The following is a 20,351-nucleotide window of genomic DNA, read 5'->3' on the forward strand; positions in this document are numbered from 1 at the left end:
TGCATTTCTTACTTGTCTCTGTATCTCTGCTGACTAGCACAGTGGCCAGTAAATGTTCACTTTGTAATATAATGTAGCCAGGACCATGGAGCAGTGAAGAGTTACCAGAGAAACTGAGTTCTGTCGACGCCATTTTCCTTAATTCTCCATGTAACTCCCAAGTACCATTAATAATAAAATAACTATCTCATAGAAACAGAGAGAACAGTAGTTGCCAGAAGCTGGGGGCTGGGGGTGGAGAAATGGGGAGATGTTGGTCAAAGGGTACAAAATTATTTATAAGATGAATAAGTCCTGGGGATTTAATGTATAGCATGGTGACTATAGTTACCAATACTGTATTGTATACTTGAAATTTGCTGAGTAGATCTTAAATGTTCTCACTACACACACACACACACACACACACACACACGTAAAAATGTGAGGTGATGCAAGTGTTAACTACCTTATTGTGGTGCTCATTTCACTATATCTAGAAAGACAGTCATCATGCTGTACACTATAAACTTACATAATATTATTTGCCAATTTATCTCAGTGAAGCTGAGGAAACAAGTCCCCAAGATCACACACATACACACACACACACACACAGTAATGATGATAATAATAATAATAAAATAACACTAACAGTAGTCCTCTAATGAGGAACTTATGAGAAAATACGAAAAACAAATGACAAGTATTTAGAATTTCACAATCTTCAGGGTTCCAAGCTCTGTGAATACAAGCCAAGACTGGAAAGAAACACCTGAAGTATTTTTCAATCATTAATACTTTATTATATTAATACTTGATATATTAATTTTTCTCCTAAAATTTTATATAAAAATACATCATAAACAGATGGACAGTTTCCTTAAAAATAGGAGCATCAGGCCAACCTCTACTGAGTAAATCTTAATAAGGTTGTGTACTAGAGCCTTACCCCATCCCTCCCACCCCACCCCACCCCTCACCCCCTCCCACACACTCATACTGTGGTTACATTTTCTGCATCTTCATCCACACGGAACAGAATTTGCAACAGAATTCCCCGGGAATGGCACCAATCACAGCGACGGCAGGGCTATGCGCACCTTCCTTCTCCTCCGTCCATTTTCAAGGGTTTGGGACAGTGGAACAGCTCAGGACTAGGTTATGATCTGGAAGCGCCCCCAGAAAGTTGACACTCTATCTAATACAGAGCTCTGAGAATTCCGCCCAGTCTTATCAAGAGGCCGACGAAGTGGAGAGAATTGGGACCACAGAGGACTAGCTGCAGAGCTCCGGGAGTGGTATTTCAGGGCTTCTTCAGCCAAGCGGACGTTCAGGCGTGCACATAGCGCACGATGGGGGTGACACAGGTGCAGCCCACCGTCACCAGCACTTTCTCCAGCCGGAAGGAGCGAGTGCAGCCCCGGGGCTCCCTCCGCAGGACCAGGAACTCCTGCTGGATGGGAACAGAATTCATGGAGCTGTCTTCCTGCCCCTCGGCATTGATGCAGCCCGAATACCTGCACTGGGCCTCTGCAATCTCCGAGGGGAACCGGTGGGGGTCCCGGGTGATGCTGCAGGGGGAGCGGACAAAAGCAGATGGTGAGACAAGGGAGAGGGAGATGGACAAATGTGAGCGCCCCGCGCCACTGGGCAGGGAGGCATTTCCCAGCAACCCAGGGCTGCAGCCAGATGGCCTGGATTCATCCACAGCCCTCCAGGCAGGTGCTTAACTGCCTAAGCCTGTTTCCTCCACTCTAAAATGGGGATTCTCACAGGTCTCTCTCATCGGACTTCTGAGGATATTCAGTGATACAAATGCACACAAAAGGCTACATGTTGGCATTCAATAAATGTCAGCTCTTTTATTTTTCCTCACACTGTTGTTATTATTTCAATTATTATTCATCCTTTGCCTAGATATATAAAATATCACTAGTAGGTCTCCTAATATAAAATCTACAAAGCCTGCTGCTTGGAAAGGAAAGCCAAAGCCCCAGCAGTCTGTGAATCCAGCACATTCCCTGTTTCTTCCTTCAAAGCCCCCTCTGCCAGGAGGTACAAAGGCAGCAAAATCATGCCAGCCAACTTGCCACCACCATACATACTCCCTTCCTCTAGGAAGCCATACAGGAGCCCCAGAAGCACTTCTAATTGTCCCTGGAATCTGTTCTCAGGCTTCTATCTGGAGCATATAGATGAATGCTTAGTATTCCAAGATCCGACACATCAGACAATATCACAGGACAGTACCCTGAACATCCCATCCCCATCATGCATCCCCTTTCCCAAACTGGCCTTTCTTGTCTACTCTGCCCTCCTCCTCATTCCTTGAAGACTGATGTCTAATCTGAGTGGATCACTCCACACTGACTTTTCTGGCTCCCACTTAACCCCATGCAGAGATCATTATATGGGCTGCTTTAAAGAGCCCTCTCTTCCAGCACAGAAAGCTTGTCAATTCCAACCTAGGGCATCATGAAGCAGGAAAAGGCAGAGAGTCAGTGAGAAGTTGGAAGCAAAATAGCAGGACCTCTGACCACACAGGAGGACCTAGCCCAAAACAGCAGGAAAAAATGTGAGCTCCCAGGCAAAGTTGGGATTTCTGTTTTTAAGAGTAAATATTAGGGCTTTTATTTTTTTCTGTATTTTCTAAATTTTTTACATTAGAATAAATTAACATATTTTTCAAAAGAATGTGAAGATCATTCTCATTTACACTTACTTGTAATCCCAAGGGGAGCTGGAGCGGTTCTGAAAATCATTTGAGATGGAAATACCCTGGTTTTGCCTGAGGATGCGGATGTCAACCCTCACACTGTTATCCTCCAGAGGAGGGCACAGGGCAGCATCCCCTGCTTTTGGGTTTTTTCGAGCTGCCCCCTCCCTCAGGAAGGTGAGCCCCAACACCACCAGGAGCAGAGACTTGACCTGGAAAATAGAGAAGGTTGAGTTGGTTAGGGACTCTGATGTCATTTGCTGACAAGAGACAACCCATGCTCTAGCTGAACTCAGGATCCCCAGTGTTTTATGGGACCACGGCTTCTTTCTGAACCTCAGGTCCTCACCTGGAAATGGGAACAGTCACACATGAAGATATCAGGGTGCCAAAATGAGTAGTAAACTCATTAGCTTGGTGATTGAGCCTCCCAGAGTCTAAGAGCTCCTCAATGTGGGACAGAAAGGTATCAGGATCTGGGACTGGGTTTAAATCTTGACCTGGCCTCATCACTGAACCTCTGGTTTCTCTTCTTTCCAGCTGGATTATAATACTTGCTTTATAATAATATTCACAAGATTAAATGTAATATTCTATTATAAAGTGCCCATAAATTTATCTAATAAAAAAGGATTAATAAATGATAATTCTTATTTTGGTTTCCAACCTCATATTTCATGAATTCTCCACAAAATCCTTCCTCCCAGCCATCCCTCCACCTAGAATACACTACTTCACCTCTACCTTGATGGAAGCCTACCCTTCCATCAAGGCCCCACCCAGAGGTGGTCTTCTCTAGGAACTGTCTCTAAAGTCATTCAATTAGAAATATGTTCATTTTCCTTAAATCATAAAGCACTTGCCATCTAGCATTGAAGGCATAGCACTCAAGTGCTATGTCTTTACTGTCTGGAAATGTATCATTTTTGTTCAGGTTAGACACCTACTGGATTATAAGTTCCTGCAGAACATACCACAGAATAGGTGTTCCACAAATACTTTCTGGATGAATGGAAGAGCAGGTGAGTGAATGAATGAACAAAACAATACAGTCAAATTCAAAGCATTAAGAAAAACACTGTGCAAAACCAACTATAGCAAAGTTCCAATTATCCATGTTCATTGAAAGAAGCAGGGCCACTAATGATGCACAACAACAGAGAATATGAAAACTATTTGTCTTTAGCTCTGGAACATATTCTTTATACTTACACTGAAATATCGGTCTATCTGGTGTTACAGGAATGCACAAAGAAAGAAAGTGCTCTGTGAAGACCTCCCTAAAAGAAGAGCTAAAAATCTCTCCAGCTTCCCTTTGTCGCAACCACGTTCTGCTCACCCCACCGTCACCACTGAAACTTACTGGGATGGACAAGGCCTATCACCAACTCTCAACATAATGCAGAACAGGAACTGAAGCTGAGTTGCTTTCATTCTCTGGGTTCAGTGTTGTTCAGGCTCACACCTTCCACAGGCTAAGGTAGGGGAGGTGATTAGACATGTCTGCTTAAAGGACCTCCTTTTTATATTTTGCAGATGCTGGAGGCAAGAAATGACGAGAGGACGCAGAAAGGTCACGGTGCCAATTTCGTGTACTAAGGTAGCAGATACTAAAAAGAAGTTGAAAGCAAGATTGACTCTGATAAGCCCGAAGTAGGCTGATTTGCCTTCAGATAATCAGCACTTGTCCACTTTCATCTACTACAATCATTCATTCATTCAACTCTTTCTTGACTCTTTATGTGGTGACTCGGGACACATGCTCTAGAGTCAGATGTCCTGAGTCCATAACTCAGTTTCAGGACTCTGACTGGCTGTGATTCAATTTCTTCTGCCAGAAAATGTAAAGATTAAATGATATGATCCACATAAGGCAGGAAAAGCACTGTCAGCACGGGGCAAGGATTCAACATAGGCAGCCAGTAGGTCAACCTGTCTGAGGATGCGCAGTGGCCAGGAAAGATGTGGAATTTGCCCTCATGCATCTTCTGTCTAGACAAAGTGCTATGAAATAAGTTCGAAAAAGATAAAAGATGCCTACTTAGACCAGAGGGTTCTTAGCTTCCCAAGCCTACCAATCACTTCCTTTGGTTTCTTAAGGAAATTTCTCCTGTGTGTTTCCTCTTTCCTCTTTGGTATCAAATTCACTGAGTCACTTCTAGCTTTCATCATCAAAGCTTTAAAGTTACTGCATTTTTGGGTTCTATGATTCAGCAATCATTTCCGTGCTTCTAACAAATCCTTGTATTTGCTTATATTCTTGGAGTATGTTAGAACACACCTTCACATCTCTTTGAATACTGGATTCTCACAACTCCCTCACGAGGTAGGCAGAGCTAGTATGAATTATCCCAATGGGACCGGTGAACGAGTCATGCCTGGAAAGTAACAACACAACTTGGTTGGGTTCACCAGCCTATGGGTGCCAGTCTGGGGACTCAAACCTAGGTGTCAGTGGCCAGTACTGTTGCTATTGAAGTCCATTATTATTATCAGTATATAGCCGCTCGTGGTGTTTAATCTTAGCTTTGTCCCACAGGAGGAGCCAAGCATTGTAAGCAAGGTGGCAGCTGTGTCAGAACTGCATGAGCACTGGAGGTCACAGAGCTCTTTACCAGGAAATCGGATGATGCCTGCAAAGCACTCTAGTTTGCTCCACAGAGCTTTTGATCTGAAACTGTAGATGTTAGTGGTTATGGCCAGAGGCTTTGATATGGCTCTTGCTGATTCTTAAGAATGACATACACAGCACTTCTTCTCTGAGAGGTTCAGAGCATCTTATAGATTTGAATTCTTATAGGCCACCTCTGAGGCAGATAAATAGGTATCGCTCCTGCTCTGTACAACCGGAAACAGAGGCAGGAGAACACGTCAGTGAAGGTGGGCACTGTCGGGACATCGACAGCCCAACTCTACTGCAAGTTCACCTGAGACCATCTGAGCATTTGTCTCCTGAACGTCTCTGTGACGTGTGCTCACCCCTGGGTAGGAATGTGCTCCAGAGCCTGGCCAGTTCCTAGGCACAGAAGAATTTGTCTCAACTGCTTACCGAATATGTCTTACCTGCCTGTACCTCCCAGCTTCTAATCCTATTCTAATGCCCTTCGAACCACCATGTTTCTAGCAGATGGCCCAACAGATTACTTCAAACAAACCAGAAATAGAAACGGCTTTGGGGCACAAAGCTATCCGACAGCTTTGTTTAGACACAATGGCTTCAAATTCAGATCCTGCCTCTGAACCACTCAAGGAGAACCATACCGTACTTGAGGTTGGTCAACCTAGATTCATATCCCAGTTCTTACGTGTACAGTACCCAGTGATGTTAAATCACTTGGCTTAATTGAGCTGTTTTTCATCTGTATGATGGAGAAAGTAGTCCCAATCTACTTCCCTGGGCTGACAAGAGTTTCAGAGGTAAAAATAATAATATTACTAATATTAATATTTAACACATTGAATGCTTTCTCTATCCTTATTGGCTAATATATTAAAATGACCAATTTAACTAAAAACTAAGCCATTTCAGAGGACAGATTTAGTCATTCTCAATGATATCAATTAATCCCCCAAGAAAACCTCTGAGGGAAATGCCATTATTATTCCCCTATACAGTTAAGGGAATAATTATGCACAGAGCAGCTAAGTAATTTACCCCAAATCCCCCACATTTAGTAAGTAGTGAAGCCAGATCTGTCTGACTCCAAAGCTTATGCTCCCTAACTACTGCACTTTGCTGCATTTCTGGTATTCTCTAAAACAATACATAAATATAACATAGTATTATCATCACCATATGCCATGATCTTTTATGAAATCCAAGCTCTTTTAAGTTACATGACTTGTAAATGGAGGAAAAAAAAAAAGAGGGCTTATTTAAGCCAATAATATGGCGTATAATTTCCCAAGCCCTGTTTTCAAGCTCCTCTACATTAATTATATTCTTCCCAGGCTTTACCTGAATAATGCCAGGCAAGATTCTAGACCCAGGAGAGGTAGATTTCCATCATACTAGCATCTCTCTCCTCCTCCGTGAGGAATGAGACAATGCAAAAATAATCAGCTATCTGAGACCTAGCAAATTTCCCTCCTCTGGGAGCTATCCAAAGTTCAATACTGAGTGGTTTCACTTCCTTCACCCTGGGCACTCTTTGTCGACTTGTAGTCTTAAGAGAATCATTAAAGCTTTTGAGGACCCACTTTCCTTGGTGAAAATACATGTGTACTATCTAAAAGGCTGGAAGTCCCCATGATGAGATAGGAGCTTTAGACCGATCTAACTCTATAATGGTGGCCACAGGGGAGATCATGTCCAGCTGTCTGTGACACCAGAGTTGAGTAAGCTATCAACTACCTATGCAAAAGCCACCATATGAGGAGCTATGTTTTGCACCCCATTATAACTTCTAGTTATTTGTTCTTTTTCTCCACCAGACAGGGGTCAAAATTAAAGTCAGTCTGTCCTTAAGAAATATTACCAATAAAGACGCCAATCAGGCCTAATTCTTTAGAAATCTGCTCTCCTGAAATCCTAGGGATGACGGCTACGAAATAGGAATTATTTTTACTCACCATGGCCGTGTTGCGCAGGATGGTCATTGTCATTTTGCTCTGGTTGCCTGCTTTGTGTAGTAATTCCTCCTGTGTGTGTGTGTCACCCTGTATACGCCTGTGCTGTGTCAATGAGAGTACCTGTCGGTTTTATAGCAATCACTTGTCCTTATTTCAACTGACCTCCTTACTGTGTTAGTTGTGGTTACCCCAGAGTTACTGACGAATGTAGTTTTTTTTTTTTTTTTCTATTCCACTTCCTGAAGGGGAATCAGAGAGGGACCCTAAAAGGGGATGACGGAAAAAGGACCAAATCTTCCTTTTCTTCCACCCCCCCCCGCCCTCAAATTACGGCAAAATTCTTAACTAATTTACTACAGAGATGAACCAAATTACAAATTGCTGTCATGATCTTTTTGTTCTTCCCCAAATGGCTAACAACTCTTGTCACGCACCATATGTTCTACTTTCCAGTCATGCGATATGAACCATGATTTAAGTGGGAGATAGGTTATCCTTGGTGTTAAATAGGGTTAAATGGTGTTAAATAGATAGGGTCCTTGGTGTTAAACAACAGGACTATCTTTTTTTTTTTTTTTTAAAGATTTTATTTATTTATTCATGAGAGACAGAGAGAGAGAGAGAGAAGCAGGCTCCCAAGGAGCAGGGAGCCCGATGTGGGACTCGATCCCAGGACCCTGGGATCATGACCTGAGCTGAAGGCAGACGCTTAACCATCTGAGCCACCCAGGCGCCCAACAACAGGACTATCTTTACCTCCATTTTATGAATGGGAAAACAAAACCAAAGAAATTAATGACATCAGTAAGAGATTCAGAATTATATCCCCAGGTAGTTTAATAGACTCCCTGAACAAATTCTATTTTAACCCCATGCTTAAAATCCTACTGATGCTTAATAGATAATCATTTTCATAAAGCATATAATTGACCGTTATCTTGGCCATCTCTGATTGAGAATTTTTTTTAACAAAAATGAATTAGCAAGTAGAGCCTTTAAATGCTCTAACATAATTTTAAATGACCTAAAGGAAGTTAATTTTTCTCTGTTCCATTTAAGTCAACAAGCATCTATTAAGCACATACTATATGTCTGCTAATGTATTCTAGGGATACACAGATATTTCTGAAATAACAGTAAGTTACTTTTTTTTTTGTCTCCAGTAAGATCAGGGAAAATTACACATGTTCTTTTAAAAAGGCAGGGCACACTCTAGCAAGTAAGTTATTTTCCTCTATCACAACATGTTTGAACAACTTTCCTCCATTTTCTTTAAATGAAGGAAATGAAAAGGAAGCAGCTCTTGGGTTCACTGGAAGCCCCTCCAAGACTGATCGAAATGCTTCTGTGCTCATGAGCCTTTCATCCATATTTCTCCTCCCCATGCCTGTGGATTCTTCGCTATACCTCCAGATCAATGAGAAGTTTAACTCCTATAAGAAGGCTTCCTTGAATAGTCCCCTCAGGCATCTTTCCCTTCTCTGTGCCCTCTGTGCTCATATCTAATCTATTTAGTACTTGTGTGTATGTTTTAGGAGGGTTTTCTGAGGGCTTCATGGACTTAGGGTAACTTTAGTTCCTCCTGACCAGTGATCTCTACCAGCCTCCTTCTCTAAATATATATCCCCAAATCTACAACCTAAATTAAAACTGTACATTTTCCATGCATATACAGATTCAAGACAAGTGCCCTAGCTGAGCCCTTCCAGCCAGACTGAAGCCCCTAAGCCCACTGTGTAGAGAATTAAGGCCGTGCCAGAGATGTCCTTTCATAGACTCAGGGAAGCTAGCACATAAAATCAAGAGCCATGCTTTCAAAGTTGCTAATTATCAGTCATGCTACCAAAGCAATATATGTAAAAGATCCTTAAAAGCATATTAAATTGAGTGGGTTGAGTCACTCGCTTTCTTCAGTAGTCTCATCTCCACTGAGATTTGAGAGCCAAATCTCAATGCATGGAAGACTACACCAGCTCTCTTGAAAGAAGGAACAAGTCACTCTGAATTAAGGGTGCCTAATTCGGGGTGCCTGGGTGGCTCAGTCAATTGAGCATCCGACTCTTGATTTCAGCTCAGGTCATGATCTCAGGATCATGAGACTGAGCCCCGAGACGAGCTCTGTGCTCAGCATGAAGTCTGCTTGAGATTTTCTCTCCCTCTCCCTCTGCCCCTTCTCCTACTCACGCTCTTGATGTCTCTCTCTAAAATAAATAAATAAAATCTTCAAAGAATGTCTGATTCAATACAAGAGTATTTGCTGCACTGCAGAGGAGAATTAAATGACCCTTTATGTAAGAGGGAAACTGACCTTTTTTACATTCAGCGGTCACAAAGTTCTCCCTCATCAGGGTAAAAGTACCTCATCAGGATGTCAAACTAGTAACCAGCTATTGCTAAGTTCGAACTGAATCAACAGGTCCAGATCATCATTTCATCTAACATTTAGTAAGCACCTCTTACACTGTAAATTATGTGCCAATACTAGGAACACAATAATGAATATATGATTAACACACAGCTGGTTATGGTGGAAGCCCTTCATGACTACCCATGTACTACCCATGATCCAAGCTGTTACCACCTTTCGGAGTCTCAGTAATACACATGGAGCTGTCATTCAACTCCCTGACCACCAGAACACTCTACACACAAGTCCAAGAACCCACAGAAGAAGATGGCAGAAGATGCTGTAGTTCCAAGAACGAGTTACACATAGCCTCACATGTGGTAAAACATTAGAGCTGGTCAAACATTCAAGTTAGCAACATTTTTTTATGCCCTACTATGTGCTGGGAGCCATGCTACGTGTTTTTGGGGCTACTCTTACAGGAAATAGACTGTACAGTTATGGTCTCTACCTTAATGAGTTTAAAATCTAGTTAGGGAAAGAAAGCAAATATGCATATATTAATCAATAAGATAATAGCATGAGAGGGGTGGGGATACTGATAGTTAAATGTACACATTTAGTTTACATCAGAGAGATTTTATCCTCAAAAAAGGTACATCTGATCAAGATATGCAGTCATAATCTAGCAGTATATGTGTGGGTATAGAAATTGATGCCTAGGGGCGCCTGGGTGGCTCAGTCGTTAAGCGTCTGCTCTCAGGTCATGATCCCAGGATCCTGGGATGAGCCCCGCATCGGGCTCCCTGCTCAGTGGGAAGCCTGCTTCTCCTTCTCCCACTTCCCCTGCTTGTGCTCCCTCTCTCGCTGTGTCTCGCTCTGTCAAATAAATAAATAAAATCTTAAAAAAAAAAAAAAAAGAAAGAAAGAAAGAAAGAAATTGATACCTAGAAGTGAGGAGCACCACAGCAAAAGGCTAAAATAGTGGCATGATCAATAATGGCCAGGCAGCAAGCTGCGATGACAGGGCAACCGTAGGCTAGATTAATGATGACCCATGTTATGCAATGGCAAAACATTTAGTAAAATTATTATCTACGATAACCTAGAGGTATAAAAAGAGCAGTGGAGGGAGAGATTGGAAAACAGAAGGTTAGTTGTGTATGTTAGATGCTATTGTCTGTATTTGACAAGGTAATACAAGAGTTGGCAAGTTTACAAACAAAATGAAAGAGAATGAAGAGTCCAGAAATTCAGAGCCTTAAAAAAAAAAAAGAAACAACTATTTCTAGCCTCCAAAAACAAAGGATAGATTGAAAAAGCCTTTGAGGGAGAAATGCTGAGTAAAACCTTTCAACCAAATAAACTTCCTACAGGCAAGAATCAAAATGAAGCATCTAGTAAATGCTTTTAATTGGGTAAAAGGACTCAGAATAAAGAGTGTAAGGGTATAGTTCTAGTAATCTACCCCTAAATCAAGAGAGGGAGAGAGACTTACAGGAATGAAAAAGCAAAGAAATAGAGAGTTCTGGGAATTATACCACGAAAAGAACCAACTTAGATAAAAGTTCACTAAGTTTTTGAGAGTTCTCAAAGTTAGTCACAAACCAGCTCTCAGTCCTGTACCCATCTAGGAGCAGGAAGTAAGGCCCCAAGGAAGGTATATTCGCCAAACAACACTATTTCAGATGCGGCCAGAGATTATTGGGGAGGGCGGGGGGGAGAAAACTCCCGGGAGGTGGAGCCAGGGACCACATGAGTACTTGGGAGGTGGGCCCCTCTCAAAAAACAAAATCCGGGTCTAATCAAAGAACATCCCACATGCCCTGGCTATGGGATCCCCACAGTGTCAACCACGCAGGATTTCAAGGTTGCTACAGACCAAAACTATTACGCACCTTCCGTTCTTTCTCTTTCCAAATTGAAGTGTTTTATCCCAGTCTAAAATGACTGATAGAAACATTAAGTAATTTTATAGGCTTTTCTGTTTATTTTCATTTTCTTTATCAGAGCTCTGACTCCTTATCAAAATAGCCAGTTAAATGATATTACCATATACTAGGTCTAAAGAATATTTATAAGGAATTAAATGCAAAAAATAAACTGAGATTATCATTCACTGTCTTATTCACTAAACACAAGCTATTAGTATATAATTTACTTTAACCTCAGTCTTATCTCCAAATGATATTAAAACACTGCTTTCTAATTTCCCTTCTGAAGCACTTATTTATGTTAGTCAGATCTTTCTGAATACAAGTTAAGAACATTGGGTCAGGGGCGCCTGGGTGGCTCAGTCATTAAGCGTCTGCCTTCGGCTCGTGTCATGATCCCAGGGTCCTGGGATCAAGCCCCGCATCAGGCTCCCTGCTCAGTGAGGAGCCTGCTTCTCCCTCTCCCACTCCCCCTGCTTGTGTTCCCTCTCTCGCTGTGTCTCTCTCTGTCAAATAAATAAATTTAAAAAAAAACCAAAACATTGATTGGGTCAGAATGGCCTCAAAGTATTATGGCTTTTAATGCCCATCTTCAAGCTTTTTACAGCTCTTCTCCTCCTCAGTCATAAAAATTCTTCCTCTGCCTAGGCTATTCAAACTAATCATATACATGGCTTATTTGCCATTTTAGCCCCTAGATCATTTAGAAAGTCCATGTCCCATTCCCTTTTATAACCTTACCTTTCTATCCCGTTGAAGAAAAAACCATGTGGTAACATGACTGCATTTGTTACAGATGTAAAGCTACAGACCCCACAAACTCCACATAATCCTTTTTCCTCCTTTTAATGCAAAAGATCATTTCCAGTTCCAGAATTCTTTGTGCCCGTTAATTCGGTTTTACTTATTTTGTTTGAAGCTAAATTCAAACTCATTGTGTGCTTTCCAGAATCTCCAGAAAAATCACACTCCATAGCAACCAACACCCCCCCTTTTCTTAAGTTGAACACATTTTCACTGTGAAAAAATTTTCAAGAACAAAACAACTTTACTTTTGATTTAACCACTAGAAAGAGCTTATTATAATGATCATTTGTCAATGAAAATATTGTGTCAGGATTCTCAAATGCTGATGTTTGTGGGCATAAGAATTACGTGGGACTTAGCTCAAGAGGGATAAAAAACACAGAAAACCCCTCCTTTCCCTCCTCTTTATACGTGTCTCAATATCTCTCTATGTGTTCCCTCTGTCTAAAACAGAGTACAATTCCTGATCATCTGACGAAAAAATGAATCTGTGTGAAGAGTTGCAGTGAAGAGATATGAAGGAAGAAGACTGGAGACAAAAGCTGACAAAGAAGAAATGTAAAGGGGAAGATAAAGACTTAGCAAAGGTGTTTCCCCAGGGTGCCATGTGAAAATCCTGGGTGTGACAGGGTTGAGGTCACTGCAGAAAGTTCCAGATCAAATGAGGGACCCCTCAATTCTGAATCTATTCTCTGGACTGTGGAAACCTTTTGCACCAGAGCTTTATCTCCTTGTTAACAAAAACACCATTTATTAAATGCCCACTCTGTGCCAGTCACTGTGCTGGGCACCTAAACTAACATGGGTAAGAAGAAAAATAAAAGTACTGTCCAAAAAAGGAAAGAAATCACCAGGACAGTTTCCTCCACCCAGGAGTGCCATGAATTTTATGTCAGACCAGATGGTACCTCTGTTTTGGAGAGAACTTACCGTGGGCCTTTTGGGAAGTGCAATGATAAGAGCCTTTCTCTATCCATGGTAAATACAGAGAGGAAAATGCTCTTCTTCCAGGGTAGAAGCTAAGAGGAAGGCGCTACACATACAAATAACAGGAATCTGAGTTATCCCCGGTGGGAAGAGAAATGAGGGATGCCAGTGAGAAAGTGTGGTAGCTGACAGAGCAGGGGAACTTTAAAGAGTCATGAGCCTAGTCTTTAAAGAATTTCTATGCTGACATTGTGCTTTAATTCTCTTACATTGATTCCAGGTCTAAAATTGTTTACACACAGAGTCCCACGATGTCGACATAGCTGCAAAGCGAGGTGGAGGGAGGACACAGCAGCCTCAGAAACAGAGGCAGCAGGAGTGGAACAAGCAAACATTTGCAGTGAGAAAGTAAGCACCGCGCCCATGCCCCCACCATCCAGGGGGCCTTGCTGTTCAGTTTGACCCTGGGAACTTGTTGGCTCCATTGGTTGTGCTTCTGACTCTTGGTTTTTGCTCACATTGGGATCTCGGGATCAAGCCCTGCATCAGGCTCCGCGGTCAGCAGGGAGTCTGCTTGAAATTCTCTCTCCCTCTCCCTCTGCCCCTCATCCCTGCACGCTCTTTCTCTCCCAAATAATAAATAAATCTTATAAAAAAAAAAAAAAAGGTAGACTCTCGGTTGACAGATATTAACTAGACTTACTGTGGTAATCATTTTGCAATGTATAAAAATATCAAATCGTACACTTGAATATAATGTCATCTATCAGTTATATCTCAATTAAAAAGAAAAAGGAAACAGTGGACACTAAAAGAAATTAAAATAGAAAATACATGAAAAAACAGTTTAACCTCAAGAGTAATCAAAGTAATACAATTTAAGATAGCATATTTAGCCTATCAAATTGGCATAGATTTTTTTTAAAGATTTATTGATTGATTGATTGATTTGATTTATCAATCAGAGAGAGCACACAAGCAAGGGGAGCGGCAGGCAGAAGGAGAAGCAGGCTCCTCACTGAGCAGGGAGCCCGACGCGGGACTCTATCCCAGGACCCTGGGATCATGACCTGAGCCGAAGGCAGACGCTTAACGACTGAGCCACCCAGGCGCCCTTTTACGGAACATTTAAAAAGTATGAGACTTCCCGTAAAATCACAGTGGGGCTCACTCAACGCATTACATTCTCTGAAACAGAAATGGAGAGTCAAGTGCCCTGGAAAAGTGATTGGGACAAGAAAACCTGAGCCTTAAATCTCAAATTTGTCCGCCCTCATAGCTAAGAACCATAAGGTTCCTTGGTGAGGGCAGGATGAAGGGAATAATAGGACAGTGAGGCTGTTCCATGCCATAATTCAGCAACAGCTGCCTTGGGGTGGCCTAACCAAGCTACCCACAGGCTAGCTGAAGGCAACTCAGGTTTCGTGCAGACTTTCACTTACTCAGCAGCCAAGCTCATTTCCTGCATCAAGGTGGATTGAATTAGTCAACATAAGACCCGAGTGCCGATGCCTGGGGAAAGCCCAAGTGAGTGTCTGTCAAATGCTGTCGAATTTTCCTGGCTTCCTCCCACTAAAATTTCTCCTGAGCTTGTTTCTACCAGGGTCATACGGGAACCAGGGATCAGTAACATTTGCTCCTGGACTTCCCCGCTGTTGTCATACTGACAATCAGCAAAGTTCTGGGGTGGTGACTTGGGATGGCAAGTCTAGCCCCAGGAAGATGACCTTGCACTCCATTCTTGCCTCTAGGTTAAATTGCCAATTCCCTGGACACTGGCCCAAGTCTAATGCGTGGCCCCAGCCCACTTCATTAAAGAAAGTCACTTTCCCAAACTTGCCACATGAGGGAAACTCATTTTTCAGCTTCTGCTCCACAAAATGTTTTATATTTCTGAGCCCTTGCTCTCTCTGGGCCAGTTCCTTTTCCCTGGACTGGCCCTTTCGGTTCTTTCTGCTCATTTAGGTTCACCACAAATTCTTAGCCTCTTCCTCAAAATCTATCTCCTCTGACTGGCAACCCACCTGTATCTTTCCCTTTTCTGATCTCTCAACTTACTCTCATGGCATTTTACTCAGCATTTACTTAGAGACAACTTTCCTACTGTCCACTTGAACAGCTATTTGTATGTGCTTTGGCTTTTTAAGTTTTCAAGTGTTTATTCCTAATGTGTTCTCTGGATCTTACACTCTTTAAAGGAGACAACTGTGACTTCTGCTTTATGTTCCCACCACTCCCACACCCCTAGCAAAATATCCTATTCATAGCTAGTACTCTGTGAATATTTATTCACTTGATTTAATTTGATGTTGACACTAGTTTATTGCTTCTTCCACCAAGTTTCTTGCTGATGAAGGGGATCAGAGTATGCCACCATAAAATATGCAGGAAAAGCTCGCTGCCCCCCACCCCGATCTTTCTGTCTAAAAGCATGGCATAAATTTCCCTATTTCCCTTTGTAAAGTTGTCTCCCTCTCCCATTATTAGGAAGAGGAGGATAACTCTTAATCATGGGAGGCAACTCTTATCAATGGTGAAGTCCCGACTGGAGTCCGCATAACAAATCCTACTAAATATCCTTATCTTTTATTAGTTTCCCCATATATCTACCTTCCCACAATTTACTTCCCCCAGAAGTCCAACCCTTTGTCTAGTTTCTTCTCCATAGTATATCACTCTTTGTTAAAATAGAATATGAGTCCCCGCATCTAACTACTTCTTTGGTCCTTCATATCTCTTCTATGAAGGCCTCCATATGCATACATAATAAACCCTTTCTCCCGTTAATCTGTCTTTTGTCAGTTTAATTTACAGGGCCTGGGTACAGAACCTAAAAGGGTGCAGGAGAAAGTTTTTCTTCCCCTACATTACTTTCAATTCCTAAAAGATCAGATGGGCTGACCAAAAATTTTTAAAGAGGGTTATTTTGAACAAGAGAAAACTTACAGACACATAATATTGTTTTCAAGTATTTGGAAGTTTTGTAAAATGGAGAGAGATTAGACTGTCACCAGAAGGTCACACCAAGATGTTGGGGAATATCAGGTATGACATTCCAGAGGGCAATCATACATCAGGGGGCTCTTTAGACTGGACCTCCTTCAAGGTCTCTTCAACTTTGGGATCCTATGAAAACCAAAAAAAAAAAAAAGTATTGATATCTTAATTAAACATACCCACAATCGCAGTCTTGGGAGTAGGGGTATTCATGAGTGTGCACACGTGGGTGGATACAGTTATGTATCTTCTGCCCTTTTCTTCAGTTTTTTCCTCTTTCTATGGAAAACAATCACATGACTCCAAATGCTAAAAATTCTAAGTATGTTTCCCACAAAGATCCAGGTTAAGAAGAGAATAACTTGGGGGTGGGGGGAAGACCAGAGAAAGAGCACCGGAACAACCACCCTTCTGAGAAATGTGTTACTTTCACTCCTGCCATGGGACTGATTCACAATGATGACTCTCGGGGCTCCCCTCATTTGCGTAGCAACACTGTAGAGTGGCAGGATGAAATGGGTTTCCTGCAAGGGGCGGTTCATCGTTGCGGAGGTGAGGGACTTCAGGGGACACGAGGGAGAAGGATGGAGTTGGAGGAAAGCAGAGGGGAAGAGACGTGGGAAGGAAAAGCGAAGCCCGTGGGAGCAGAGAGCAAGTACTCCTCGGTTAGCAGGCTAGTTCCGCCACTCCCTCTGCTGCATTTGACCCCAGAGGAGATCAGAAGATAGTGGATGGGGAAAGATATCAGGGAAAAAACATAGACGCTGAGAAGGTTCTTGGACATGCAGACAGGCGTACTTATTTAAGCTGGAGAGAAAGCTTCCCGTAGATTGCATGTTTATGCCCATTACCCAGGTTTTATGCTAAGCAAATAACGCAAAGAACACCACTGCTGACTTTCTTACTCCATGACACCTCTCATACTCTACAAATGCATGTGTCCAGAGCACCCCTTCACCTGGCCCCCAACTCACAATAGCCATTAAGGCAGGAAGGCTCCTCTTTACCTTTGCTGTTGGCCTCCATCGCAGATTTCAGGAGCTGCACAGGTCTTCAGAAGTAACCCTCTTAGCTGATGATGGAGGTTGGATGGCTTTCCCACAGACCACCTCTGGGGGAGGAGCCCGGCTTGGACCGAGGCCTCCTACTCCCTCCAATATCCATCTTCAAATAAAGGGGCCCTTCGCTCCAACTCTTCCAGGGCCATTTTTCTCTTTAACAAAGTGCTATCAAGGAAGGAAAGTGATTCTAATATTAATAGCCTTACATGGTAGGGAAAGCCATACAGCTCACAAAGCATTTTCATATACTTGATTTTATTTGCCTCTCAAGACAATTACTTGAGAAAGAGATGATAAATCTCTCCGTTTCACAAGTTAAGAAATTGAGACCTAAAAAGTATGTGGCAACTGTCCAAAGCCACGCAGCTATCAAATAATAGAGTTTGCAGTTCAAAACAGGGCTTCTGACCCCAAGCCCAGAGAGGTAATGCAGATGCAGGCTGGAGAAAAATTTACAACAAAGATACCCAGGGCATGGGGAAAGGAGAGCAGTTGTCAGAGGATCAGACTTGAAGAGTGAGCAGCATTTTCTTAGTAATGTCTGGACTGGGGTCAGGACACTTGAGTGACTCTGCCTGTTCTCTGAAGATGAGGAGAAATAAAACCAGCCTTCGACTTGTTTTATTCTGAACCCTTTCTAGGCTTTACACATTGTCTTACACACGTTTTTCTGGCTGTGAACCAGATAAATGGAAACAAGAGCAGGCCAGATGGTTTCGGTGACAGCTCTTAAGATGCCTTGCTCTACCGATTTTTCATCTCCAGCTCTCAAAGATTATATAGCTGTGGGAAGTTGCTTTCTCCGCACTTGCTGTTTGTAATGATAGAATTTTTAAAGCAATTCCGTAAGTCTGAATTGCAACTACTACAGAAGGTATTATATGGGAAGTACATAGTATGAGATCAAAAAATTAATTTCAAATCCAGAGTAAATTTGGCAATTTAAAAAAGGTGTGGGTGGGGGGTGAGCAAGATATCCAATGTCAGCAAGGATGTCAGACAAAGGGCATCCCTCATACATACGTGTGGGGCTATAAATTGGTAACTTAGTGAAACATACCTAAAACTTTAATAATGTTCATATTTTGACCCAACATTTACACTTCTAGAAAATCATCCTAAGGAAGTAAATAAGTATGGACATAAAAATTCGGCGACAGGGCTGCTCAACAGAGTATTATTTATAATCATGAAAAATTAATAACAATAAATGCCCAACTATACAGGAATATATAGAGACTTACCTGGAAAAAAAAAGAAATCCAAGGTATATTTTCTCTGGGTGACTAGATTACAGGCGCTCCTATTTATTTCTTATGGCTATTTTCTAGGGTTTCTCTAATGAAAAGATTCTGTTTTTACAATAAGAAAAAATTACACTTGTTTTAGTTACAGAATTTTTAAACAGGTTCCAGAATGGTAGTTTCCTGGTAACTGTAGGGCCCACCCTAGCACAAACTTTGTGAGATGGTATGAAATAGCAAATACCAGTCATTGCCAAACAGGCTTCCAAGGGCAAACTGCCAAGAGCATCACCGATGGTGGAAGGTCTTCAACTTCATCTCTCCACCCTGGGTGCCCGGGCTGTCACACCAGCTCCACCCATAGACGTAGCTGTGACCGACTCCAGCTCCCTGGAGCAGTCTCGGCCCTTTGAAGGCAGCAACACGATATAATGGTTAGACTATAGTAGTTAAGAACCAAGATGGCCCTGAATTTGAATCTGGACTCTACAGGCTACTAGCTAGGAGGCCCTGAGCTAATTCTCTGACCTCTCCAAGCCTACTCCCTCTTCAGAAAAATTGGGAGAGTAAGATGCATTTCAGAGGACGGTAGGGAAGATTTAATGAGATGATTTACGTGGCACTTAGTATATATATTATAAGCTCTTAACAAATGATCACTATTAGTAGGGCCAGCTCTTCTCCCCTGCCCCAATCACTAAGTACATGGAGTTGCTGTCTCTGGGAGTTAGTTTGCTTGGGAGCTTGGAACCTGTATACAGCATCCCTCTGTTAATTCTAATTTGTTAAGTGTTTTATCACCCATTCGAGTTAAATGTGACATGTACTTTCACTACTTCTGCAGGATTTTCAGAACTCTGGCTTTCAATTCAAAGTTTCAAAACATTCTTACTCCCTAAATCCCTACAATTATTTGTTAATCTCACTCTCAAGTGCCCTGGTACCGCTGGGTATATTGTGAGGTGTCACTTTCAAAACTGGTTTTAAAGTTCATCAAGAATAAATTATATATATATTAAATTATAATAGTTATAGTAAGGTGGTAAAATAATTTTTGTTCTCTATTTTGTCTATTATGTTTTATTAGTCTCTGAAGAGAATGAGCTAGGATTACATGCTGGTTAATAACAGACCAGAGAGAAACCAGCATTCAATCCTGAGGCATCAGACCTGACAAAGAAAATGAACTAGGTTTACAGTTCAGCAAATTAAAATGAAGTTAAACAAAAACAAATTTTATTCTAAAATTTTTCTAGGAATTAAATAAAACCCCTTGAGATAAATGGAAACATCCCAGAACTCTACCCATAAAATAGAGAAGCCCCAAAATCACTACCCTCAAAAAGGATATTTAACAAGATGCTAGGAGACTCATTCCAACCTGCCTCCAAGTGGTGCCAGGGCCTACAACGTGTCTTGTGGGTAGAACGGACACTGAGTGCTAAGAGTCATAAGCATTACCAGAAGGGACCTCAGATTGCCTATTTCAACCACCTCCCTTTCCAGATAAAGAAACCAAGTCATTTCCCTCTAAGGAAGTAACTTGCCCAGCCTGGCTCGCTAACTCAGCCACAGTAGGTCAGAAAAGGAACTCGAAGGCAGCACCCTTGCTTCCCAGTGCAGGGCTCATTTCCTCTGCCAAATCTGGGCTCCCTGCAGAGATTTCCTGTGCGACCTGTGCGCAGCACTCCACCTCCCCTCTTCCCTACTCTGAAGCTCAAGTGGTAAGACCTGCTCCTGGGAGAGGAGAGCGACCATGGCAGG

General features: G+C 42.1%; 1 protein-coding gene across 1 annotated transcript; it reads right to left on the bottom strand.

Moving 5' to 3' along the window:
- Positions 1 to 760: 760 nt before the first annotated feature.
- On the bottom strand, positions 761 to 7,297 carry IL17F (interleukin 17F). Its single transcript, XM_045865403.2, has 3 exons — positions 7,271 to 7,297; positions 2,705 to 2,910; positions 761 to 1,553 (listed from the first exon to the last, which is right to left on the bottom strand). Exons 1-3 carry the CDS (start codon positions 7,295 to 7,297, stop codon positions 1,313 to 1,315), a joined length of 474 nt encoding a protein of 157 aa, XP_045721359.1. The 3' UTR covers positions 761 to 1,312.
- Positions 7,298 to 20,351: the final 13,054 nt, after the last annotated feature.

Source organism: Mirounga angustirostris, unplaced genomic scaffold (genome assembly GCF_029215605.1).
Source record: "Mirounga angustirostris isolate CCGP_5_RB_7025 unplaced genomic scaffold, mMirAng1.0.hap1 SCAF_8, whole genome shotgun sequence".
NCBI lineage: Eukaryota > Metazoa > Chordata > Mammalia > Carnivora > Phocidae > Mirounga > Mirounga angustirostris.